The sequence below is a fragment of the Caenorhabditis elegans genome, chromosome III, assembly GCF_000002985.6.
Source record: "Caenorhabditis elegans chromosome III".
NCBI lineage: Eukaryota > Metazoa > Nematoda > Chromadorea > Rhabditida > Rhabditidae > Caenorhabditis > Caenorhabditis elegans.
The window spans coordinates 11,141,885-11,168,898 of NC_003281.10; the positions used below are offsets into that span (position 1 = coordinate 11,141,885).

The following is a 27,014-nucleotide window of genomic DNA, read 5'->3' on the forward strand; positions in this document are numbered from 1 at the left end:
ACAATTCTGAGAATGCGCACTGGGGCATTTGATTTGACGCGCAATATCTCTTAGCGAAAACTATTTACAGTAAGAATTTAAATTCTACCGTAGCGGGCTCAATTTTCGAAAATATATTTTCTTATCGAATTTTGAGAGCAGTTTTTCAGTTTTCCATGCTTGATTTTATTATTTTATCTTTAAATAAATTTTTTTCATTGAAAAAACGGGAAAAACACCGGGAGAAATTGATCTGGTGAGAAAATTATAATATTTCTGCTGTTTTCCTGTTGACAACTTTAGAAATGTCAATTAAACAACTATATTTTAAAATAATCATTTATTTTTTTAATTACGTCAACTAGAAAACATTAACTTTTTGCGAAAATTCACTTCTACCACACTCATCATCCCGAAAACAGCGAGGTCTCATGAAATTGCAAGCGCGCTCTACTGCAAGGAAAGGCAGCGCGCGAAGCAAATTTTCAAACAATTTTTTGAACGTTTTACCGCATTTTCTCACTTTCTCGCTTAATTTTGCTATGTTTTTTGCGATTTTTTTGTAATTTTTCTTCGTTTTTCAGATGTCCGACTCGGAAAACCATGCAGAATCGGATGTTAGACGCTCGTCTCGCCGCTGTGGAGTCAGTCAAAAGAAGTCGAAGGAGCTGTCTGCAATTGAGCAGCTGAAATTGGCGCGATCAACAGGAAAAGCCTATCGCCCAGAGGTAGTTTTATAGCAGATTTTTGTTATAAAACGATTTTTTTCATTTAGCTCGACGTGGAGGACGTCTACGACACGGTTGATGATGATGAGTACGAGAAAATCGTTGCAAAACGACAAAAGGACAATTTTATTGTCGATGATGGTATTTTTCTGATTTAAATTGTTAACATTTTTCAAAATATAAATTTTTCAGATGGAATGGGCTACGTAGACAACGGTGTAGACTTTGAAGATGACTACGAAGACGATTATGCGCCCAGTTCTTCGAAAAATTCAAATTCCTCGAAAAAAGGCGAGAAAAAGCCGAAAAAAGACAAGAAAAAGGGAGGACTTCATGCATTCCTCTCCACAACCTCCACCAAGAAGCCGATCGACGAGTCTGTGGTGAAAGCCGAGTTTGACGACGATGAGGAGGTGAAAAATATGCTGGAGCAGCTGGGAAGCAGCGATGAGGAGGCCGAGGAGAAGCCGAAGGCGACCCCAGCGAATCCGTTCAAGCGGGGACGAAAATTCGACTCACCGAGCGGCTCGGATTCACTGGCTCCACGGCCGATTGCTAAGAAGGCCAAGAGAGAGGCGACCGGGCTCGCCGAGCACAAATTCCAGCGGCATGTGAAGGTTGATGAGGATGAGGATTATGGGATTCCAGATGATTATCCAGTGGCTTCTCCGGTGACTTCTCCAGTGAAAACGGAGAAAATGGCAGAAGTCGAAGCTCCAACAGCTCCAGCGATCCAGAAAATCGAAGAAACAGTGAAAATGGAGACCGAGCATCTGGAAGAAGTCGAGGATAGTCTGGCGAAGTTCCGTGTCATTGAAGACTGGACAGGCGGGAGCAGCAGTCAGGAGGACGAAGATGTGAAGGTCGAGGTGAAAACCGGATCCGAAGCCTTCTACACGATGGGCGGCGAGGACAACACCACCAAAGCGATCCGTATGTACTGGATCGATGCCTACGAGGATGTTCACAAGGCCAACGGCACCGTCTATCTCTTCGGAAAGGTCAAAACCAGCGGTAACGCCTGGGAGACCTGCTCAATCGTTGTGAAGAACATCTGCAGGAAGGTCTACTTTATGCCTCGCACCAAGAATCTCAGCACCGGAGAGGAGTCGAGCCTTGCCGAGCTTCACAAGGAGATCGGAGATGTTCTGCGGAACAAGTTCAACACACACGAGTTCAAGTGTAAGATGGTGGAGAAGGAGCTGATCCGTGACGAGAGCTTCGGCTACGGATGCGGCACGAAGAGCCCGTTGATGGAAGTGCTCTATCCGGCGGAGAAGGGGAAGCTTCCCAGTGATCTTAAGGGTGACACATTCTCCAACACCTTCAACACATCAGTCACTCCGTTGGAACGGTTGCTTATTGAAAAGAAATTTATGGGTCCTGGATGGATTGAGCTGTATAACTATTCGGATCCCAAAGCGAAGACCTCGAATTGCAAGTATGAGTTTGAGGTTGATATGGAGAAGATGCGGAATATCAAGTATCTGGAATCCTCTGACGCACCACCGCCGACGATCAAGCTTCTCGCCCTGAACGTTGTCACAACGCTCAACGATCGGAAGGACAATGAGATTTGCATGATTTCGATGCTTTTCAATCCGAAATGCGACTTGGCTCATCCGAGTGGTGATAGTAAGGATTTGAAGCCGAAATGCCTCGTCACAAAGCCTCCCGGTGGATCTCTCCCCTATGACATCCAAAAGCGCTTGGAAACTGAGAAACTCTCGAAATTCGTGAAAAGTGTTGCTAATGAGAAGGCACTGCTCACCCTGTTCCTGGCGATGATCAATGAAGATGAACCTGATATGATTGTGGGACACGACTTGTCGGCGACAATTGCCTTGTTGGTTTCAAGACTTGAAAAGCTCAAGCTGCCGAATTGGTCTAGAATTTCTCGTTTAAAACGGTCAATTAATATTGGAAAAATCGGACATTCAAAATCAGGCCAATGGGAGCTCACAGCGGGGAGAATGATGTTGGACTCGAAGCTTGCCGCGATGGAACTTGTTAAATCTCGAAGCTTTGATCTCACAGAGCTCTCTCAACAGATCCTTGGAGCCGAGCGCCGTGAGATTTACGCCAATGAGATTCCGCAGTTGTACGTGGATTCCAAAGATCTGATCAGTCTGATCAATTGGTCTTGGAACGATCTTCTACTATCACTTCGGATCGTTGTTCGGCTTAACGCTCTGCCACTCTACATTCAAATCTCGCAGATTGTCGGTGGAATCGCTTCGAGAACGATGATGGGAGGACGTGCCGAGAGGAATGAGTATCTGTTGCTTCACGCGTTCGAAAAAGCGGATCTCATCGCACCGGATAAGTATAATAGCTCGGAGAGCAAGAAAAAGAAGGAGGAGAGCCAAGAAGGAGACGAGAAGAAGAGTGGAAAAGCACAATATTCGGGTGGTCTGGTGTTGGAGCCGAAGAAGGGACTCTATGAGACATTGATCTTGCTGCTCGATTTTAATTCATTGTATCCAAGCATTATTCAAGAGTATAATATTTGTTATACGACGTTGGAGTACTCGAAGGTAGCATCATTTTCGCTTTTTGAAAGATTTTTTGGAAAAATTTCAATTTTCCCCGCAAATATCGAAAATTTTTTGGCGATTTTTCCAAAAAAAAAAAAAGGAAAAATTTCGATTTTCCATGAAAAATGTCATTTTTCGGAAAAAAAAAACTGAAAAAATTACACAATTTCAATTTTTCCTGAAAAATGCCATTTTTTAAAACTATTTTTTTCCAACAAAAAAAAAGGAAAATTTTCAATTTTCCCTGAATAATATCAATTTTTTCTCAATTTTCCGGAAAAATTTCGATTTTCCCCGAAAAGAATTTGAAAAAATAAAAAATTTCTGGAAAAAATTTCGATTTTCCCTGAAAAATTCTGAAAAAAAACTGGATTTTTTTTTCGATTTTTTCAGCAAAATTTAGAAAAATAGAAAATTTTTCGATTTTCCGGAAATACATTTTAAAAAAACCGAAATTTTCGATTTTCCGGAAGAGTTTTAGAAAAAAAGTACTTTTTCCGATTTTTTCTGAAAATTTTTGAAAAAATGAGAATTTTTCGGTTTTCCCTGTAAAAGATTGAATTTTTTTTCAATTTCCCGGAAAAATGTTCAATAAATAGAAAATTTTGAATTTTCCCTAAAAATATCATTTTTTCGGAAAAATACTGAACAATTTTTTCTCGATTTACCGGAAAAATTTGAAAAAAAACTGGACATTTTTGAATTGTTCGGAAAAAAATTTGAGGAAAAATGAACAACAAAAAGTCGAATTTCTCAAAAAAAAACGGGAAAAAAAACCGATTTTCTTCACATTTTTAAAAACAAAAAAAAAACAAAAAATTCATTTTTGCCAAAAAAAATTAATTTCCAGGACAGCGACGAGCAGCTCTCAGTACCACAGAGCACAGATATCGAAGGAGTTCTACCACGTGAAATTCGAAAGCTTGTAGAATGCCGTCGAGACGTGAAATCTCTTATGAAAAGCGAACGAAATGAGGCAAAAAAGAAGCAAATGGATATTCGTCAAATGGCTTTAAAACTCACTGCCAACTCAATGTACGGATGTCTTGGATTTCAGTATTCAAGGTTTTACGCGAAGCCTCTAGCGGCACTGGTAACTGCAAAAGGACGAGAAATTCTGATGCATTCAAAGGATCTTGTAGAGAAAATGGGTTATTCTGTAGTCTATGGAGATACGGATTCAATTATGATTAATACGAATTCAGTGGATTTGGTGGCGGCAAAGAAGCTTGGAAATGAGATTAAAAAGGCTGTTAACAAGTGTCATCGGCTCTTGGAGCTTGATCTTGATGGAGTTTTTAAGCGAATGTTGCTCTTGAAAAAGAAGAAGTACGCCGCGTTGACGATTAATCCGGATACGAAGGTTGAGGCGAAAGAATTGAAAGGATTGGATATTGTTAGAAGAGATTGGTCACAGTTGGCTAAGGAGACTGGAACGTGCGTGTGCTCTGGAAAAAAAAATTACGAAAATTTGATGATTTTTGGTGTTTTTCAGGAGATAAAATCGGAAAAAGTGTAGATTTTGATCGAAAAATGATGAAAATTTTATCTCCAGTATCAAATTTTAAAAAAATCGAAAATTTTCGATTTTCTCTGAAATACATCAAATATTCAAAAAAAAAAAGAAAATTTTAAATTTTTCAATAGAAAAAAAATGGAAATTTGATGATTTTGGCTGATTTTGCCGTGTTTTTCGGAAAAAAATCGGAAATAAAGAGAAAAAAGTATGCAAAATAGAGAAATCATCGGAAATTTCAATTTTTTAATTTTCTCTGAAATCCACTAAATATCAAAAAAAAAATTTTTTAATAAAGAAAATTTCCAAATTTTAAATTTTTCAATAGAAAAAAACGGAAATTTTCGGTTTTCTCTTAAAAATTCCGAATAATTGGAAACAATTGAATAAAAATTTCCAAAAAAAACTATATATTTATCAAAAAATACCGTGATTTTGATGAGAAAAAAATTAAAAATTTATTTTTTAAAAATTGAGAAAATTTGGATTTTTTTTGCTAATTTTGCCATATTTTGAAGATAAATTTACGGAAAAAAAAAAAAAAAATCGAGAAAATTTCCAAATTTTAAATTTTTCAATAGAAAAAAACGGAAATTTTCGGTTTTCCCTTAAAAATTCCAAAATTTCCAAAAAAAACTATATATTTATCAAAAAATATGTTGATTTTGATGAGAAAAGGATGTAAAATTTATTTTTAAACAATTTAGAAAATTTGAATTTTTTAAAAATTTTTCTATTTTTTTTTAATTGAGGGAAAAGAGCTGAAAATTTGCGAAATTCATATGTTTTTTTGAAAAAATTTCAAAAATAACCAATTTTTGTTAAAATTAATGAGTTTTTCGCGTTTTTAATATCAATTTTGCACAAAAATTCGAATTCCAGGTGAACTAAAATTAAAAAAATTTTATAGACAGAATTTTGTAATTTTCTCTGTAAAAAAGTGATTGGTTTTCGAATTTCTAGTTCAAAAATTAAAAATTAAATTCCTGAAAATTTAAAATTTGAAAAAAAATCCCTGAAAAATTCGATAAAATTCAGCAAATTTCAGCCATTTTTCCCCAATTTACCTGCTCCAGAAATTAAATTTTCTCGAGAAAATGCTTAAATTTATAAAATTTTTAACAATTCTATTAATAAAATTCGATAAAATTCAGCAAATTTCATCAAATTCGAAGAATTTTTTGATTTTTAGACATTTTTTTCTCGAGAAAATTCTCCAAATTGTGCATTTTTTACAGTTAAAAATATGAAAAACGTTTAGAAAATTCAAAAAATTAATTTTTCATAATTTTGTAGAGCCGTCGTCGACAAGATCCTTGACGCTTCACTGACCCGCGACGAGATGGTCTCATCGATCGATGATCTACTGCGTGAAATTCGTGCAAAACTGGATTCTGGCACGGTTCCACTGGAAATGTTCCAAATTAGCAAGCAGCTAACTCGAAATCCTGAACAATATGCCGATGTGAAGGCTCAATGCCATGCGGCAGTTGCTCAGCGGCTTAATAAAAGTGGAAAATTCAATTTGAGGCATAATGATATTGTGGAATATGTCATTTGTGAAGATGGAACTGATAATCCGGCAACACAACGAGCCTATCATCGGACTGAAATGGCTGAGAATTCGGCACTTAAAATTGGTACGGAATGCTGAAAATTTGGATTTTTACCACTGTAAAATGCGAAAAATTGCATAGTTTTTGCCCAATACCCATCAATTTTGGGCTGAAATTACTCAATTTTGCATTTTTTTTTAGTATAAGATCGATGAATTTTGAGCTAAAAATTGGGATTTTGGCACAAAAAAACAAAAAATGTTCTCTAAATTTCATGATTTTTGTCCTTTGACCAAAACCTATTGCTTTTGAGCTAAAATTGTATATTATTCAGTCGCGAAATTTTTCGCCAAAAGTACACTACCGGGTCTCGACACGACAATTTCCTGTTAAACGTAAAAATGTGCGCGCCTTTGAAAAAAGTACTGTAATTTCATTTTTTTGATTCTGCGGAATTTGCAGTGATTTTTTAATAGTGCTACGATGAAAATACCAATTTTGAATAGAAAACCTGGTAAAAAATTACTGAAAATTCCGCAGAATCAAAAATTTGAAATTACAGTACTCTTTTCAAAGGCGCGCACATTTTTACGTTTAACAGGAAATTGTCGTGTCGAGACCCGGTAGTGTACTTTTGGCGAAAAATTTCGCGACTGAATAATATACAATTTTAGCTCAAAAGCAATAGGTTTTGGTCAAAGGACAAAAATCATGAAATTTAGAGAACATTTTTCGTTTTTTTTTTGTGCTAAAATCCCAATTTTCAGCTCAAAATTCATCGATTTTGTACTTTTAAAAAAATGCAAAATCGGGTAATTTCAGCCCAAAATTGATGGGTATTGGGCAAAAACTATGCAGTTTTTCGCATTTTTCAGCTCAAAATATCGTACTTTTGGGGCAAACTTTTTCAAATTTTTGCATTTTTTATACAAAACTGATGGAATTTGAGCTGAAAATTGGTAATTTTCCCTCAAAAATGCAAGAATTTTCCTATATTTTGGTAACTTTTGGCAACTAACATTAAAAAATTGTAAAAACCCTGAAAACCCACAAAAATTTTATTTTTATTCATTTTTTAAGAAATTAGGTCTCAAAATTCCCAAAATTTCGCCTGAAAACTCAATTTTTTTGCAGATCTCCTCTACTATCTGGCTCAACAAATTCATCCAGTCGTATCGCGGCTCGTCGAGCCCATCGAGGAAACCGACGCAGTCCGAATTGCCGAAAATCTCGGTCTGGATTCGACCAATTATCGACGAGCTGCGGCGGCTCAAGCTTCACAGCGAGCAGCAGAAGAAGATTGCGCGTGGCACCAAGAGGTGGGCTCGCTCGGAGCAGCGCCAGAAATTGAAATTTCAAAAAATTAATTTCAGAATTATGATTTGTGCGAAGGAATTCATGTGATTTGTCCACTCGATGGGTGCGGTCATTCAAATGTGATTCGAGAGACATTTGATTGTGTGGTAAGAGAGAAGAGACGCAGAGGAACTGGACATTGTTGGCATGGCAATTTCGCAACTAAAATATGGCGAAATTTTGGGGTTCTTTCCGAGAAGAAACTTTTTTTTCCTCAATTTTATTGAAAATTTGGAGATTTTCTTTTAAAAATCCTTGGAAAAGCTAGGATTGGATATTTTCGATTTTTTTCAAAATTAAATTTTTCATTTTTTTCGAAAAATTACACTTTTTAGAAGAAAATGGTATTTTTCTTATAGTTTTTTTCTCAGCAACACATACAAAATTTGCGAACGATTTTTTCCGGCAAATCTGCAAACCAGCAATTTGCCGATTTGCCAAATTTGCCGAACAATTTCGGCAAATTACGGTTTTGCACATTTAAAAAAAAAATTTATTTTTTTGGAATTTTCAGAATTTCAATTTTAATCGGCAAAATTGTATGCATCCTATGAATATTCCTCCTACATCTATTTTGAAAATTGAGAAAATTCTATGAACATATCTAAAGAAAACGGGAAAAAACATTTCAAAAATACACCGTTTAAGGGTTTCCGTTTAAAAAAAAAATCCCTCTAAAAACTTCCGGCTAATCGGTAAATTGGCAAAAATGAAAATTTCCGGCAAACCGGCAATTGCCTCCCACCCCTGATACGAATACTGTTTCTATAAAGTATGCCCGTATCAGGGGTGGGAGGCAATTGCCGGTTTGCCGGAAATTTTCATTTTTGCCAATTTACCGATTAGCCGGAAGTTTTTAGAGGGATTTTTTTTTTAAACGGAAACCCTTAAACGGTGTATTTTTGAAATGTTTTTTCCCGTTTTCTTTAGATATGTTCATAGAATTTTCTCAATTTTCAAAATAGATGTAGGAGGAATATTCATAGGATGCATACAATTTTGGCGATTAGGATTGGAATTCTGATTTTTCTAATGAAAAAAATGTGCAAAACCACAATTTGGCGAAAATTTCCGTTTTTCCGAACTGTTTCTATAAAGTATGCCCAAGTCTCCTACTCCCTTGAGATAACCGTGGTTTTCTAACTAGGGAATGGCCAGTCCACAAGATGCATGAAAAATATGAAAAAAATAGAATCCAATAGCTAAAATATTTCTCTACCCGATTCTAAAATAAATTTCTGCCCGTTTTCACTTTTAGGCACTGCAACTTTTTCCTCACGAGGGACGAGGAAAAGTGGTTTCTAGGCCATGGCCGAGGGGCCGACAAGTTTCAGCGGCCATTTATCTTGCTTTGTTTTCCGCCTGTTTTCTTTCGTTTTTCATCGATTTTTTTCGTTTTTTCTTATTAAAACTGATAAATAAATACTTTTTGCAGATGCTAAAACAATTTCCAAGTAAAAAAATTATGTATTCAGTGGGCAAGCAGCGGTGAAAGTGGTCAATGCAATATGATGGATTACGGGAATACAAAACCTAAACTTTTTCTGAAACATGATACATATGCTGCTTAGATGCTGAGACTACCTGATTTTCATAACGAGACTGCTGAAAAAGTTTTGAGGTTTTCAAAATTCAACTTTTTGTGCGAAAATCTCGACTTTTTCACCAAAAAAGTTGAATTTTGGAAACCTCAAAACTTTTTCAGCGATCTCGTTATGAAAATCAGGTAGTCTCAGCATTTAAGCAGCATATGTATCATGTTTCAGAAAAAGTTTAGGTTTTGTATTCCCGTAATCCATCATATTGCATTGACCACTTTCACCGCTGCTTGCCCACTGAATAGATGATTTTTTACTTGGAAATTGTTTTAGCCTCTGCAAAAAATATTTATTTATCAGTTTTATTAAGAAAAAACGAAAAAAAAAGCGATGATAAACGAAAGAAAACAGGCGGAAAACAAAGCAAGATAAATGGCCGCTGAAACTTGTCGGCCCCTCGGCCATGGCCTAGAAACCACTTTTCCTCGTCCCTCGTGAGGAAAAAGTTGCAGTGTTAGGGGGTGAAATTTGCATCTGAAAAAAGTGCATTAAATCCAATGGATTAGCCCATATTTCATATGGTTAACGGTGAAATCAAGTAATTGAGAAGTCCAAAAATGTGGCAACAACTTTTTACTGCAGAAAAACCCTCGTCTTCGGTGGTTCAGTGGTTGTTGGTAAAAATAATTCTCAACTTTTTCGTTTAATTTCAGACTGATGCCTCGTCTCCCCGCCTTCTATTCTCCGGATGTGCTCAATGTCAAGGATCATGGGATCTTCAGGAGCATCAAGCAGTGATTGGGAATCAAGTTGACCGACAAATGTCGGAATTCGTCGCCAGACATCATCTCGCAGCGTTTAAGTACGATTTTTGATGGAAATTTGCCGATTTTCTGAAAATTTGGAAAAAAAACCTGCTTAAAATCAGGAGAATTGAAGACTAATTGCCAACATTGAAATTTCCGGAAAATCGGCGAATTGCCGGAATTATACATTTCTGGCAAATTGGCAAATTTTCAATTCCGAGAATTTGCCAATTTGCCGGAACTCGAAAGTTCCTTGCAAATCGGCAAATTGCCGGAATTAAAGATTTCCGGCAAATTGGCCAATTGACGGAGTTCAAAATTTCTGGCAAATTGGAAAATTGCCGGAATTGAAAATTTTCGGCAAGTTGTCAAATTGCCGGAATTATAAATTTCCGGCAAACCAGCAAATTGCCGGAATTGGAAAGTTCCCTGCAAATCGGCAAATTGTCGGAATTAAAGATTTCCGGCAATTTGCCCAACGGCTATTGGCGCACACTTAATATTCTTGTAAAAATAGGAAAAATGGCAAAAATTTCCGAATTTTTTGAAAATCGAAACACAAAAAACCGCACACTGAAAAATATTAAACAATTTTTTTTTTCAAATCCCCATAAAATTTCTTTTTTTTAGAGGCAAAATTTAAAAAAAAATTCCGAATTTTTTCAAAAAATCGTAATTTTTGTTGCAGATGCGATGAGCCAACGTGTGAATTCAAAACTCGCGTACAAACGATGAAATGGTGTCGAGAAGGACTCGAATGTATTCGATGCTCAACTGGTGTGCTCCGTCGTGAATACACTTCAAAACAGCTTTTCGATCAGCAAATGTTCTTTCGAACAATTCTCGATGTCGACGCGGCTGTACGAAAGTTGAGCGACGCCCAGAAAAGTTCGTGTTTGCGAAATTTTATTGGAAAAAAATGGGAAAAATCCCTAGAAAATGGGAAATTTCGGCGAAATTCAGCCAAGAATCGTGAGAATTAGCGGAAAATCTCGAAAATAATGGAAACAAACCGAATTAGGAGAACATTTTTAACTATTTTTGCGTTAAAATCATTCAAAATTCGATTTAAAAAATGTGATTTTCTTTCAATTTTTTTTTTGGAAATCGGACTTTTAATGTAAACTTTTGGTGAATAATTGTAATTTCAAAAAAAAAAACGCAGAGTTCGGAGAAAAAGTTTACTTAAAAAATTTTATTTTCTATTTCAGCAGCTATTCAGCATTTTTTTTTTTCAAAAAAAAAATTACGGAGATAAAATTATTCGGCTTTTATAATTTTATTACTCAATCCCGAAATTTCACGATTTTTGCGCCCGGGTCTCGACACGACAAATTGTTGTTGAATGCGAAAAGGTGTGCGCCTTTAAAGAGTACTGTAGTTTCAAACGGAATTTTTTATCGATTTTGCGCATAGATTTTCACACGATTTGTTAAAATTTAAGCGGTTTATTTCAGTTTTTCTAATAAAAAGCATATTTTTTAACGAAAAACTGAAAAAAATTGGATGAAATTTGAGAAATTTTCATCCATTTTTTTCAGTTTTTCGTTAAACAAAAAAACTGAAATAAACCGCTTAAGTTTTAACAAATCGTGTGAAATTCTATGCGCAAAATCGATTAAAAAAATCCGTTTGAAACTACAGTACTCTTTAAAGGCGCACACTTTTTCGCATTCAACAACAATTTGTCGTATCGAGACCCGGTACCGTATTCTTTGAAAAGCTTGGCTCAAATAATTTTAAATCCGTAATTTTTTTTCAGTAAATTTTTTCTCCGATTTCTGAGTTTTTTTTTTCGTTGAAAATTACAATTTTTCACTAAAAATTAGCATTAAAAGTTCGATTTCCAGGAAATTTTGTACAATTTTTTCTTCAAAAAAGTTTTTTTTTTCCAGAAGCCGCCAAAGTCCGTGTCGAATATAATGGGTGCAAAATCGATTCAATGATGTTGGCTGATCGAATCAATGAGAAATATTTGGAGAAAAATGCCTATAATCGAGTGGATCTTTCATATATTTTTGCGCCAATGATGAAAATTCAATGAATTTATTTTCTTTTTTTTTTGAAAATTTCCCCCCAGTTTTGCGATTTTCCCGTCTTTTTTATGTCGAAATTTCTAATTTCCTAATTTTTTTCACAAGTCATTTCCTCCTCCTCCATTTTTCCATTTTCTCCTAATTTTCAGTGAAAAATTCTTTATTTTTCCCCAAAAAAATATTCCCGAAAATACTCAAATCATATCTGATAAACAATCGAATCCTGTGTTAATTCTCCCTTTTTTCACTGAATTTTTGGAGTTTTTCCATCTCTGAAAAAATTATTTCAATTTATTATAGTATTTGTGTCGACTTACGGGGAGAATTTGAACATTTTCGCTATTTTCAAATTTTCTATGCAAAGTAATTTATTTTATTGTAAAATTAAAATTTTTGAGCAAAAAATAACACTTCTCCTCGAGGAGTACACGAAGGCTGCTGCGTAAATCGACACAGGGGTTGTCGATTTACGAGGGATAATGTTTCGGAAACTGAAATTTTAGCCAAAAAAAAAGTCGAGATTTTGCAAAAAAATTGAACTCAAACTTGTCCACGTGTAGTTCAAAATCCGTCGTAAATCGACACATGCATAAAAACCGTGTGTCTATTTACGCAGCTGGTGTACTCCTCGAGGAGAAGTTTTTTTTTTTTAATTTTTCAGTCACGAGCTCCGTAAATCGACAAAATATGATATTTTTTTCTCGAAAAATTTGAAAAAAAAAACTTTCGAAATTTTCAAAACTTGAAAAATGTCAAATTTCAAAGTTTTTGAGAACAAAAATATTTTAATAAATATTTTTAAATTCAAAAAAAATTAATTTTTCGATTTTTTCAGTCAAAATTTGAATTTTTTTTCGAGAAAAGTTTGAAAAAAATCAATTTTTTTCCAGATGGACGAAACCCGCTTCGAGGATGACGATTTCGAGGGTTCAACGGCCAATAAAAAGTACACATTCTTCATAATTGACGGAAATCCGGCAATGTTCGAAACGTCGAAAGCCGGTGAGCCGCCAGAGTTCAAGCTTGCTCTGAAGCTCATTCTCGACGAAATAGTCCGTGTTTGCTGCTCGCGGAGCCTTAACAATCATATCGGAGTGATTGTCACTAGTACTGTACGAGTTTTTTCTGAAGAATTTCTGAAAATTTAATAATTTTTTAATTACAGAAAAACTCGGAGACCGAGGGACTCGAAAATAGCACTCTGCTTGTGCCGATGGGTGTTCTTGGACAGGAAGAAGTGAATAAGATTAAGGAAATTGCGGAGGAAGGTGCGGAAATCGCGGACAATTTCTGACATTTTCGTGGTTTTTTTTCTCGGCATTCGTCGTCTTTTGGCGACTTGGCACAATTTTCGCAGTGAATTAGGCAAACTTCTAATTTTTCAAAATCTCGACAAATTGGCAATTTCCAGTTAAATTTCGAGTAAAATCTACAATTTCAGAATATTATACGCAATCTGGCAATTTTTTGGCAAAAAATTGATTGTTCTTTTGACTTTTGGCAGAATTTCGGTAGATCACCACTTTTTTGAAAATTCGAACGATTTTTTTCCGGCAAATAGACAAATTGTCGGAATTGAAAATTTCTGGCAAATTGCCAAATTGCCGGACATGACAATTTCTGGCAAATTGCCAGAATTAAAAGTTTCTGGCAAATTGCCAGAATTGATTGAAAATTTACGGCAAATTGCCAAATTGCCGGAATTGAAAGTTTCCGGCAAACCGGCAAGTTGCCGGAAACTTTCATTTTTGGCAATTCGGCAACTTGCTGGAAATTAAATTTTCCGGCAATTCGGCAAACCGGCAAATTGTTGGAAATTAAAGTTTCCGGCAAATCGGCAAAATGCCGGAATTGAAAATTTCCGGCAAACCGGAAAATTGTCGGAAATTAAAGTTTCCGTCAACTCGGCAATCCGGCAAGTTGCCAGAAATGAAAATATCCGTCAATTCGGCAAACCGGCAACTTGCTAGAAATCAAAATTTCCGGCAAATTGCTGAAAATGAAATTTTCCGGCAAATCGGCAAGTTGCTAGAAATTAAAATTTGCGGCAATTCGGCAAACCGGCAAGTTGCCGGAAACGAAAATTTCCGTCACGGCAAACCGGCAAATTGCCAGAATTGAAAATTTACGGCAAAACTGCAAACCGGCAAGTTGCCAGAAATGAAAATTTCCGTCAATTCGGCAAACCGGCAAATTGCCAGAAATGAAAGTTCTCGTCAAAACGGCAAACCGGCAAGTTCCCATAAATGAAAATATACGGTAATTCGGTAAATCGGCAAATTGTCGGAATTTAGTTTCCGGTAAATCTGCAACTTGCCGGAATAAAAAATTTCCGGCAACAATTCGGCAAACCGGCACATTGTCGGAAATTAAAGTTTCCGGCAAACCGGCATTTCCGACAATTTGCCGAATTTGCCAAACGGCAATTGCCGTCCACCACTGCTTTCGACAAAACAATTTCCGGTATTTTTTTTTCAAGAAATTGGCAATTTTCGACGCCAGAACTTAGCTTTTCATAAAGAGCGGCCTGAAATCGTGTAGGCCACGCCGCCTAGAAAATTGGCAAAACAATATTTCATAATAACCTAATTTATTTTCAAAAAAAAAAAAGGTTTTTTTGTGAGATCTCTTCAATTTTCAATTTCTCATCCATCACCACCACCACCACCACCTCAATTCGGTTTCCTCATTCCGGCCTTTATCTCCCGCATCAATTCATCTTGCCACATGGAATGAGTCTCCTCAATTGTCTGAATACTTATCGCCAACTCACGCATCCGATCACAAGCCACCTCAAACTCACGAGTGGCATCATCAAACCGAGTCCGATTGACGTCAGTGTCGTTGCTGGCGTACTTGTTCGCAGCACTATCCATATCGAGACGTGTCTTATTCAAATTGGCAATTGTATTTGTGTGAAGCTTACTCTCGTTCTGTGTGAACGCCTTGTACCGCTCACAAATCGCCAGCACCTTATCCATCGACTCGACTTCTGCCTCCATCCGCGTGTCGACACAATTGATGAACGGTTGCACGTTGATACGATCTCCGAGCAGAGCATAGTTCTCCAGTGGGCCTGAAAAGTTGGCTTTCACTTGCCAATTTGCCACGTCGTTCAGATTTGCCATGTGCTTGTAGAGATCCTGGACGCGGGGCTTCAGAGATTTGAAGTAGATCAACGCCTCGTCGATTTCGGCGGGAAGCACTGTCGCCTTGCTTCTGCCCGTCTTTTCTTTCACTTTTTGCTTTAGTCGACTGAACATTGTTGAACAACTCACGCACACACCACCGAGTCGAAATTTAGGAATAAATTGAATTTTGAATTTTGTCCGCGGCGTTTTTTTTTTTTGCTGTTGGAATTTTGAAATTTCCAACGTGGAATTTTGGGATTTTCACGGAAAAAAATTTGATATTTGAGTTTTGTTCAAGTTTGAAAAAGTTAGAAAAGTTTCAATTCCGGCGATTTGCCGGTTTATCGGAAATTTGCAATTCCGGCAATTTGCCGGTTTTGTCGATATGCCGGAAATTTTCATTTCCGCCAATTTGCCGATTTGCCGGAAATTTTCTACTCCGGCAATTTGCCGGAAATGTTCAATTCCGCCCATTTGCCGGTTTGCCGGAAGTTTTTAATTCTGGCAATTTGCTGGTTTTCCGTAAATTTTCCGATTTGCCGGAAATTTTCTATTCCGGCAATTCGCTGGTTTGCCAAAAATTTTCAATTCCGCCAATTTGCCGATTTGCCGGAAGTTTTCAATTCCGACAATTTTCCGATTTGGCTGTAGATTCCATTTCGGCAATTTGCCGGTTTGCCGAAACTTTCAGTTCCGGCAATTTGCCGATTTGCCGGAAATTTTCTACTCCGGCAATTTGCCGGAAATGTTCAATTCCGGCAATTTGCCGGTTTGCCGGCAGTTTTCAATTCCGGAAATTTGCCGATTTATCGGAATTTTTAATTCCGCCCATTTGCCGGTTTGCCGGAAGTTTTTAATTCCGGCAAGTTGCCGAATTGCCGGAAAGAAATCGTTTGCCGCCCACGCCTGCAGTAGATTTCGAAATTTTCGGCAAGTTTATGCAACCGACGTTATTTTGGTTTTACCGGAAATTTGATATATTTGCAAAGTCACTAGACATATGCGATTCTCAGTGAAGGCTTTCCGACCAATAAGCGATCCGAGGTGGGCGTGACCAACATTGCTAATTGGTTGGCGGTCCCGATTTGAAGTGAAATTTCAATTTTCAGAAGTTTTCCGAAAAGAAAATAAATAATTTTTTGTTCCAGAAAACCTCCTCTCGGCAGTGAACAATTACGGCGGTGATCATCACAAATCCGACTTGTCAAATGTGCTTAACTACTGTAAACGAGTGTTTGCAAGTTGTTCGAATACACGTCATCAATCGGTCATTTATTTGACAAACAATCGGAATCCATTTGAACGTGACGATTTTTTGGAATCTTCGCATTTTGTTAGTGGATTTTTTGGCGGGTTTTCGTGGAAAAAACACATAAAATATCGTTAAAAAATACAAAAAAAGAAACTTTAAAAAATCATAATATCCATGGAAAATTAAATTTACTGACAAAATATATAAATTAGTGTTGTAGTCAAAAAAAATTCGGAAAACTATTGAGCACTTTTCCAATTTTTCCAACTGAAATGCAATCTTTCTTAGATATTATAGGAGCCCAAAATTCTGAGAATGCGTACTGTGCAACAGATTTGACGCGCAAAATGTAGCTATATCTCGTAGCGAAAACTACAGTAATTCTTTAAGTGACTACTGTATCGCTTGTGTCGATTTACGGAAATCATTTATCAATCGATAAAATATTAAAAGAAAACACAAAAATGACAATTTTCTTTAGATTTTCGTTTTTTTGTCACTTGTGTGTTTTTGTTTAATATGTTATTATCGATTAATAAATGTTTTCCGTAAATCGACACACAATCACTACAGTAGTCATTTAAAGAATTACTGTAGTTTTCGCTACGAGATATAGTTATGTTTTGCGCGTCAAATATGTTGCACAGTACGCATTCTCAGAATTTTGGGCTCCTATAATATCTAAGAAAGATTGCATTTCAGTTGGAAAAATTGAAAAAAAGTGCTCAAAAGATTTCGGAATTTTTTTTTGAATAAAACACTAATTTCTATATTTTGTAAATAAATTCAATTTTTCGTGAATTTTACGATTTTCGAGTAAATTTTAAGCGCTAAATTTTCAATTTTAAGCAAAATTATTTTTTTTTCTTCAGAAACGCACCAAAGCCGCGGTCACCAAAATTATCGGTGAGGGACATCGAAAGACGCTCGGTGAATTTTCGGTTATTATGTTGCCAGAGGATGGATATAAGCCACAGGATAAGGACGAGAAACGGAAGGAGCCATGGGTACTCTACTGTGCAGGAAAAATAAATCGATAAATTTTTAAATTTTTCCGAAAAAAAAAGTGTTTTCTTTTCGAAAAATCTAGCTTTTTTAAAGCGTGAAAATCATAATTTTTTGGTTTATTTTTTTTTCCTTTTTTCTATTAAAAAATTAATTTTTTGAGGAAAAGTCTTCAAAAATAAATTTTAAAAATCGATTTTTGAATAAAACAGATGTTAAAACTAAACCAAAATTATTTTTTCCCCGGTTTTTCGAATAAAAAGGGTTTTAAAATATATTTTTTTGTTTTAATTAAAAAGGTTTTTTTTTCATCCGAAACCCCGGGAAAAAATTTAAAAAAAAACGGAGATTTAACGGATTTCCGAATTTTTAAATAATTATCGCTTTTACGATTCCTCTGAAAATTGATACTTTTTTAAAAAAATTTAAAAAAATGATTCGAATTTCGCAAAAAAAAAAACACTTTTTTTTCTCGATAAAAACGAATTTTTCGAGAAAAATTTTTTTAAAGTTCAATTTAATTTTTTTTTACATCCTAAAAATGTGATACAATTCTAGAAAAAAAATAGTGAAAGATTTTTTAAATTTTTTAAATTAATTTTTATGGCAAAAAAATCGTAAATCGGAAAAAATTGTGTCGGAAAATTTTTGATGAACAAATTTTTTTTTGAGATTGTAGAGAATTTTACGCAAAAAAAGTTTTTTTTTTTTTTGGAACTTTTCAAAAATAAATTGTTTAAAATTAAAATTAAAAAAAAATTATCATTACTTATATATAAAAAAATACATGAGGGATGTTACAATTGTAGTTTGTAGTCTGTGACGTCACACTTGCAAGGTGTTTCCGGCTGTTGAAGGGATTGTGGGTTGGGGTTAGTGGTGGGATATGGTCGGGATACTGTAGTAGTACTGTAGGGGTACTGTAGGGTTACTGTAGGATTACTGTAGTTTTGGAAAAATTGACTTTTTGTCTTTTGAAGTGATATTGGTTTGAGGTTAGTGGTGGGATATGGTCGGGGTACTGTAGTAGTACTGTAGTAGTACTGTAGGAGTACTGTAGGATTACTGTATTTTTGAAAAAAATTGGCTTTTCGTCTTTTGAAGAGATATTGCTTTGGGGTTAGTGTCGGGATATGGTTGGGGTACTGTAGTTGTTCTGTAGAGGTACTGTAGGAGTACTGTAGGATTACTGTAGTTTGGGAAAAATTGACTTTTCGTCTATTGAACGGATATTGGAAACTTTGAGAAAATTCCGGAATGCTCCAGAACCTTCTGGAAAATTCGAGAAAATTCTGGAATGTTCCAGAACCTTCTGGAAAATTTGAGAAAATGCTGGAATGTTCCAGAACCTTCTGGAAAATTTGAGAAAATGCTGGAATGTTCCAGAACCTTCTGGAAAATTTGAGAAAATGCTGGAATGTTCCAGAACCTTCTGGAAAATTCGAGAAAATTCTGGAATGTTCCAGAACCTTCTGGAAAATTCGAGAAAATTCGTGGTGAGACCCTTCGTGGTGAGACCCTTCGTGGTGAGACCCATCTTGGCGAGACCCATAAGTTTTGGCGGGAAATTCAAATTTTCTGATAAAAATTTTTGGCGGGAAATTCAAATTTACTGAGAAAAACTTTTTGGTGGGAAATACAAATTTTCTGTGAAAAATTATAACGGGAATTCAAGTTTTCTGTGAAAAATTATAACGGGAATTCAAAATTTCTGTGAAAAATTTTGGCGGGAATTCAAAATTTCTGTGAAAAATTTTGGCGGGAATTCAAAATTTCTGTGAAAAATTTTGGCGGGAATTCAAAATTTCTGTGAAAAATTTTGGCGGGAATTCAAAATTTCTGTGAAAAATTTTGGCGGGAATTCAAATTTTCTGTGAAAAATTTTGGCGGGAATACAAATTTTCTGTGAAAAATTATAACGGGAATTCAAGTTTTCTGTGAAAAATTTTGGCGGGAATTCAAAATTTCTGTGAAAAATTTTGGCGGGAATTCAAAATTTCTGAAAAAAAATTCTGGAATGTTCCAGAAGTTTCTAGAAAATTCGAGAAAAGTCTGTAATGTTCCAGAACTTTCTAGAAAAATCGGGAAAATTCTCGAATGTTCCAGAATTTTCTAGAAAATTCGAGCAAAGTCTGGAATGTTCAATTCCCTGAAAAAATTCAAGAAACTTCTGCGAAGTTCTAGAACCTTTCAAGTTTTGATACTCCTAGAATATTCTGAAGTTTTAAGAATTAAAAAAAACCAGAAATTGTTATAGATAATTTCCAAAAACGCTCGCCAAAAACTTTCGGAAAGGACCGGAAAAAGTCTCATAAAAGTTCCAGGAAACTTGAGGTTTTAAAATTGTAATTGCTTAAAATTAAGTTTTATAATATTTTTTGTTTTATAATATATATATTAGTTTTATAATATATATTTTTATTATAGTTTTTATAATATATAGTTTTATAATATATATATTTTTTAAATTTATAATATTTATGTTGCTCGAAAACTTCCGGAAAACAAGGAAAAAAACGTTCCATCTGCAGTGAAATGCTTAGAAATTTCAGAATTTGATTTTAATTTTGAGTACGCCAGTCGGAGCACGCGCTTCAGCGCGTGCGAACGGCTGGTTAAAAAAAAAAAAATTAAAAAAAAAAAACAAAAAAAAAAAATTTAAAAATTTAAAAAAATCCACAAATTTCTGCGCCTTTACGTTTTTTTTTTTCAATTAAAGTTTTCCAAATATTTCAGTACGACCTGGACACGGAAGTCTTCAGTACGGAATGCGACGCGGCCGCCCGTATTCGTCAAAAAATCACTGCTCAACGATCACACGCGACGCTGACGGTTAACGTTGGTCCCGGTGTCACTTTTGACGTTTCTGTGTACGATTTTTTAAAAAGAAAATCGTGGAAAATTCGATGAAAAATTTTTTTTAGAATTTACTCCATTTTGAAAAAAAAAGCCCAACAAATGGGTGGAGCCTAACATTTTTCAAACCACGCCCCTTCCTTGGACGTATTTTACAATAATCAACCCCATTTTCCAGATTTTCAATGGTAATGGAAGCGAAACCATTGGACCACAGTCAAAAATACACCCGAGACACTGAGGAAAAGATTGTAAAAACGTCGGGATACGTGAAGAAAGAGTCGAAAATGGAATTGGAATCGACAGAAATTGAAACTCAGGATAGTGTTCTTGATGAGACTCAGAAGATGTTGATTCGATGTAGTTAGTATTTAATTTTTCTGAAAAATTAAAAATTATATTAGGTCTCCAAATAAGTTCCGGGTCAAAAATCATAACTTTGTTCGCTGCGTATCGATTTTTATGAAACTTTGGGAATTTAAGTAATCATCCATGATCTTTCAATTGACAATAGTCACAAAATTTTTTGACCATCCGAAGTGTCCTAACTCGGAGCCAATTTTTTCAGGCATTTTTCTGATCTCGCTTCTTTTCAGTTTTCAATTGAGCTTCGTGTGCGGATTTTGCTTTGTTTAGAATACATTATTAGAAAACAACAAAAGTTTTGAAAAAAATCCGCCCAAAAAAATTTTTTTTGGTTGGTCGTCAAAAAATGTTCAAAAAAATTTTTGTCGAAAATTCTAGATTTTTCCTACAAAAATGATGTAACCAAGTGTAAACTATTTTTACACAAACAAAACATATCAATTTAGTTCGATAGAGAATATAATTTTTTCGGATAATTTTTTAGTTTTTTGAATATTTCTTGAGATTCAAATTTTTAACTCAAATGATTTATATGTCTGAAAATAGTTTACACTTGGTTACATCATTTTTGTAGGAAAAATTTAGAATTTTCGACAAAAAATTTTTTGAACATTTTTTGACAACCAACCAAAAAAAAATTTTTTGAGTGGATTTTTTTTTAAAACTTTTGTTGTTTTCTAATAATGTATTCTAAACAAAGCAAAATCCGCACACAAAGCTCAATTGAAAACTGAAAAGAAGCGAGATCAGAAAAATGCCTGAAAAAATTGGCTCCGAGTTAGGCCACTTGGGGTGGTCAAAAAATTTTGTGACTATTGTCAAATGAAAGACCATGGATGATAATATAAATTCTCACAGTTTCATAAAAATCGATTCGCAGCGAACAAAGTTATGATTTTTGACCCGGAACTTATTTGGAGACCTAATTGCTTAAAAATTGAGAAAATTTGGGTTTAGTTTGTTGGAAAAGTATGAATTTCGGCAAATTGGCTCTTTTTTTTAACGATTTTTTGAAAAAATTATTCATTTTTTCTTTTTAAAATAACAAACCCCAAAAATTATATACTTTCTAAAAAAAACCTTTTTCAAAGTTTTTTAGAAAAAAAAATGTCCGGTAAAATTAATTTTGCAGTATTTTTAAAAATTGAAAAATAGTTTTTTTTTCAGAAAATTTTTTTTGTTGTGAAAATTCGGAAAAAAATGGTGAGAAAATTTGAATTTTTAGCCGAAATTTTTTTCTCAGAATATTTGAATTTCCCGCTAAAAAACTAAGAAAAATTCTCAAAAAATTTGATTTTCCGCCAAAATATTTTTTTTTTAATTTGAATTTTTGTTGCAATTTCTCAAAGAATTCATTCAAAATCGCCAAAAAATGAGCTATTCAGGTTCAAATTTGATGCAAAATTTTAGTTTCTCAAAGATATTTCAAAATTTTATATAAAAATACCTTAACCACTTAAAATAGTACACATTCTTAAAAATTTTTATCTTAAAATTAAAAAAAAACACACTAGAATTCATATTTTAGTGTTTTTTTTTTTCTAAAATTTGTTTCTAAAATATACATTTATTGCAGAATTTCTGGAAGACTCGATTCGCAACCGTCGTGATCTTAAAAAATCGATAGAAATCGGTGGAGAGAAGATAATTTTGGATGGAGATCAATATGAATATATGAATGAAGTTAATTCAAAAGGTGTCGATTTTGTTGGATTCTGCTCAATGAGCCGTGTGGACCGAGAGACTTCAGTTGTTTCGTCGAAAATTATTCAGCCGAATGATCAGACAACACTTGGCAGTACCGCTATCTATAGAACATTTTTAGGTACAAAAATGGGGAAATTTGACCTTAAAATCTTTTTTTTTCTCCCGAAAATGTTTCAAAAAATGTTTATTATAAAATTTGAATTTCCCACAAAAAATTCTCAAAAAAATATAACTTCCCACCAAAAATGTTTCTCAGACAATTTGAATTTCCCGCCAAAAATACTCTATAACTGTAAAAATTTATGGATTTTTTCCATATTTTTTTATGATTTTCCCAATTTTTCAAAAAAAAAACACTTTTTTGACCATTTTCCATGGAGTTTCTAAATTTTTTCTATAATTTATAATTTCAAACTTTATAAATTATAGAAAAAAATTCATTTGATAGAAATTCTTATTTTTAAAAATCAGATTCAAAAATTATTTGGTTCATTAAAAAAAAAATTTTGTTTTTGCCGAATTGGAAAAAAAAGTCTGGAAAATTTGGATAAATTTTGAAAAATATTTCAAATTTTCAGACTATTAATTTTATTCAGACCGCTGCTGGGCCAGACAACAAGCGATCGTGTGCAAATATCAGAGCAGATCCAAACAAAAAATGCGTCTTATGGCGTTGGTACCGTTCAAAAAGGATATGACACTTATTGAGAAACGACATGAAAATGGTGAAGATGATGATGATATGGAGGATAAGAAACCTGATTTGGTAATTTTTTGAAAAATTGGAAATTTTCTAAGATTTCGATAATTCATAATAATAATAGTATGATATAATTTTAGGGTTTTGCCTTTTTCCTCAAAATATTTGAATTTCCGGCCATAAAAAGTTCTAGAAATTTTTGAATTTCCCGCCAAAAATTTTTAAATTTTTTTTGTTGAAAATTTCTTTCGCATAATGAAAAAAACATGAATTTGAAAAAAAAAAAAAGTTTTCTCAAAAATTTGAATTTTCGTCAAAAAAATTTTCTAACAAAATGTTTCCCAATTTAAAATTTTCCACCAAAAATATTCCCAAGCAATTTGAATTTCCTGTCAACGATTTTTCTCAGAAAATTTTAATTTTCTGAAAAAATTGATTTTCCAGCCAAAAGTTTTCCCAAAAAATTTTAATTTCCCACTAAAAAATTGTTTCTCAGAAAATTTAAATTTCCCGCCAAAATGTATCCCAAAAAAAAATCATAAAAATTTGAAAACCCCAAAAAAAAAAAATTTTTTGTAAGCTTAAAAAATTTTTAAACTCAAATTTTTTTTGCAGCTCCGCCTCGAACAACAACGTGCTCAAGCAGACTCATCCGAATGGCTTCACGAGGGATTTATGCTCGTCGGTCAACCATTTCGTGAGGAGCTTCGTGATGATTTTAAACGTTTCGAAGAACAACAAAATGTGCTCACGGAGCCATCGACTGAAGAGCAAGTCAATACGATGAAACAATTTGTGAAACGGTTGACGATGTCCTATAATCCAAGTTTCTATGAGAATCCACGTTTACTTTCTGAACGATCGGCTCTTTGTTTGGAAGCTACTGGCGAAGAGCTTATTGAGAGGAGGGATACATTGGGTTAGTGGGGACGTCATCGGAAGACGTGGACGAGAAATTTCTAGTTAGGCCACCGCCAAGGGTGCCATTGAAAGAAATACTTTTCGATTTTCCGGAAAACACTGCAACTTTTTCCTCACGAGGGACGAGGAAAAGTGGTTTCTAGGCCATGGCCGAGGGGCCGACAAGTTTCAGCGGCCATTTATCTTGCTTTGTTTTCCGCCTGTTTTCTTTTGTTTTTCACAGCTTTTTCCCGTTTTCTCTTATTAAAACTGATAAATAAATACTTTTTGCAGATGCTAAAACAATTTCCAAGTGAAAAAATTATGTATTCAGTTGGCAAGCAGCGGTGAAAGTGGGCATTGTAATATGATGGATTACGGGAATACAAAACCTAAACTTTTTCTGAAACATGATACATATGCTGCTTAGATGCTGAAATTACCTGATTTTCATAACGAGACCGCTGAAAAAGTTTTGAGGATTTCAAAATTCAACTTTTTGTGCGAAAATCTCGACTTTTTCACCAAAAAAGTTGAATTTTGGAAACCTCAAAACTTTTTCAGCGGTCTTGTTATGAAAATCAGGTAGTCTCAGCATTTAAGCAGCATATGTATCATGTTTCAGAAAAAGTTTAGGTTTTGTATTCCCGTAATCCATCATATTGCATTGACCACTTTCACCGCTGCTTGCCCACTGAATACATGATTTTTTTACTTGGAAATTGTTTTAGCATCTGCAAAAAATTATTATTTATCAGTTTTATTAAGAAAAAACGAAAAAATCGATGAAAAACGAAAAAAAACAGGCGGAAAACAAAGCAAGATAAATGGCCGCTAAAACTTGTCGGCCCCTCGGCCATGGCCTAGAAACCACTTTTCCTCGTCCCTCGTGAGGAAAAAGTTGCAGTGGAAAAGCATTTAATAATGTTTCGAAAAGTAACACAAAATTTCAATTTTTGTATTTCGAGCTGAAAAAGCAAAAAATCGAAAAATTTACGTTTTTGATTTCTCTTTAAAAATCTATATATCATTATATTTATAAGAAAAATCATTTAAAACTGTACATTTTTGAAACTTTTTTTGCAGTTTAAAATTGAAATTTCAACCTCTAATTAAAATTCGTTAGAGAAAATTTGTGGCAATTAAAAAATGTTGTAAAATTTTTAACAAAATTGTGTAGCCTAAAGAATTTATCGATTTTTATTCAAAAATCCACAAATTTTTTTTTTAATTTTAGAAAATCAATTTTTTTGAAAATAATCGAAAAATGAAATTAAAAAAAAAATTTCGGTAAATTTTCCAATTTTAGATTTTCAACAATTGTTGTAAATTAAGAGGGTCTACTAGATTTTTTTCCAAAAAAAAAATTATAAATTTTACAGAGCCCTACTACCAAATTCCGAAGCGTCTTCAACGTGTTGGTACGGAAATTGAAAAGATTGTCGAGACATTTGCATTGAACGATGAAATTAAAGAAACAAAGCCAAAAGCTTCGGCCGGAAGAAAACGAAAAACTGATGATGATGAGCCGAGTACGAGCAAGAAGGCAACAATGACTATTAGGGATTGTATTGCTGCTGATAAGGTAGAGGAGATATTTGAAGAATTGATGAATTTGAGACGAAAATGAATGGAAAAAGGAAGGAAATTTTTGGCGGATTTTTCAATGAAAACCAAAATTTTTTAAAATTGAACTATAGTTCCGGAACATGTTTCCCAGGATTAAAAAAAGATTTTTTATTTTGAAAAAAAAAATCTAAAATTTGTTCATCGAAAAATCGAGAAATTTCCAGAATTTTAGAGAAAAAATGTTTTAAAATTTCGATTTTGAATTTTAAAAAATTGAAAAAATTGACGAAAAAATATTTATATATTTTTTAATTCGTAATCGGATTTTCTATTCATGTGAAATTCGATGTATTTTGAAAAAAAATTTTGCGCCAAAATATTATGAAAAATTTGAATTTCGCGCGGTTTTTTTTGGAAATTAAACATTTGAATTTCCCTCCAACATTTAAAATTCAGAAAATTGCAGACATTTTTGCCGAAAGTATTAAATATTTCAGTTCTTGAACAATTCGAAAATAAATTTCTACTCTTTTCTATATTTGCGGCAATTTCTTTTAAAAAAATTGCGCGAAATTCGAAGTTTTTCTAAAAATTTGAATTTCGCGCCATTTTTTAGAGATTAGAAATTTGAATTCGCCGCAAAAATTGATTTTCAAAATAACATTTTTTAAAACTATTTTTTCTCAAAAACCGAAAAAATGTACAAAATTTCCAAATTTTCAGCTCGAAAAACGGGCAAACTTTTTTTTGAAATTGTACAAAACCACTAGAAATTGAAAAAGGGCAATTTTTTAGTGTTCGGAGATCAATTTTGAGTCCTCTAACTGCAAAATTAACCTTTTTAGAGCAGTTTCAAAATTGTGCATTTTTGCCATAAATTGCTCAATTTTGCCCTTTTTTAATAGTTTTCGATGGGTTAAACCTAGATTTTTTGAATTCTCCATACATGAAAAGTTTTCAACAAATTTAGGCAACTTTTTACTTTTGCCCATTTTCATTTTTCAGCCATCTAATGACTGTCCTTTTTTTGGCAAAAAAAATGGGCAAAAAATTTTCAAAAAAATATATATATAATTTGCTATCTAGAAATTTAAATTATCAGCAAAAAAATTTTTTTTAAAAACCGGAAATTCAAATAAAAAATTTGGTTTTTTTCAATTTTTCCAATATTTTCAGATTGGAAAATTCAAAAAAGACGAGCTGCTCAGCATGGCCGTGGAGCACTGTGAAGCGTCGAAATCATTGAAGAGCAAGACGAAAAATGATATAATTGCAGTGATTGAAGCGTATTTGGATGAGAATCCGTCTGCCACATGGAATATTTAAGATGTTATTTTTTTGTCCGCCTATATATTGTGAACGTCCTGTGAAAAAATTATATAAATATGTGAATTTTCAGGCTTTTCTGAAAAAAATTGAAAAAAAAAATCAAATTATAAGGAATATTCAGGCGAAAAATTTCATTCTGCAAAAAAT

General features: G+C 34.0%; 3 protein-coding genes across 3 annotated transcripts; 2 read left to right on the plus strand and 1 right to left on the minus strand.

Annotated features, from left to right (window-relative positions):
- Positions 1 to 563: 563 nt before the first annotated feature.
- pola-1 (DNA polymerase) lies at positions 564 to 12,279 on the plus strand (the record flags this gene model as incomplete). Its single annotated transcript, NM_001268180.3, has 10 exons — positions 564 to 707; positions 755 to 848; positions 900 to 3,244; positions 4,095 to 4,681; positions 6,057 to 6,400; positions 7,451 to 7,635; positions 7,690 to 7,779; positions 9,924 to 10,072; positions 10,705 to 10,904; positions 11,912 to 12,279. The coding sequence occupies 10 exons, from the start codon at positions 564 to 566 to the stop codon at positions 12,058 to 12,060; spliced, it is 4,287 nt and encodes a 1,428-aa protein (NP_001255109.1). The 3' UTR covers positions 12,061 to 12,279.
- Positions 12,280 to 12,942: 663 nt separating this feature from the next.
- On the plus strand, positions 12,943 to 26,933 carry cku-70 (Ku domain-containing protein; the record flags this gene model as incomplete). Its single annotated transcript, NM_067037.6, has 11 exons — positions 12,943 to 13,164; positions 13,218 to 13,320; positions 16,332 to 16,516; positions 17,308 to 17,442; positions 20,177 to 20,310; positions 20,475 to 20,659; positions 22,239 to 22,487; positions 22,966 to 23,135; positions 23,685 to 23,988; positions 25,352 to 25,554; positions 26,715 to 26,933. 11 exons carry the CDS (start codon positions 12,943 to 12,945, stop codon positions 26,862 to 26,864), a joined length of 2,040 nt encoding a protein of 679 aa, NP_499438.2. The 3' UTR covers positions 26,865 to 26,933.
- Positions 14,725 to 15,315, minus strand: Y47D3A.31 (BAR domain-containing protein; the record flags this gene model as incomplete). Its single annotated transcript, NM_001027707.5, has 1 exon — positions 14,725 to 15,315. One exon carries the CDS (start codon positions 15,313 to 15,315, stop codon positions 14,725 to 14,727), a length of 591 nt encoding a protein of 196 aa, NP_001022878.1.
- Positions 26,934 to 27,014: the final 81 nt, after the last annotated feature.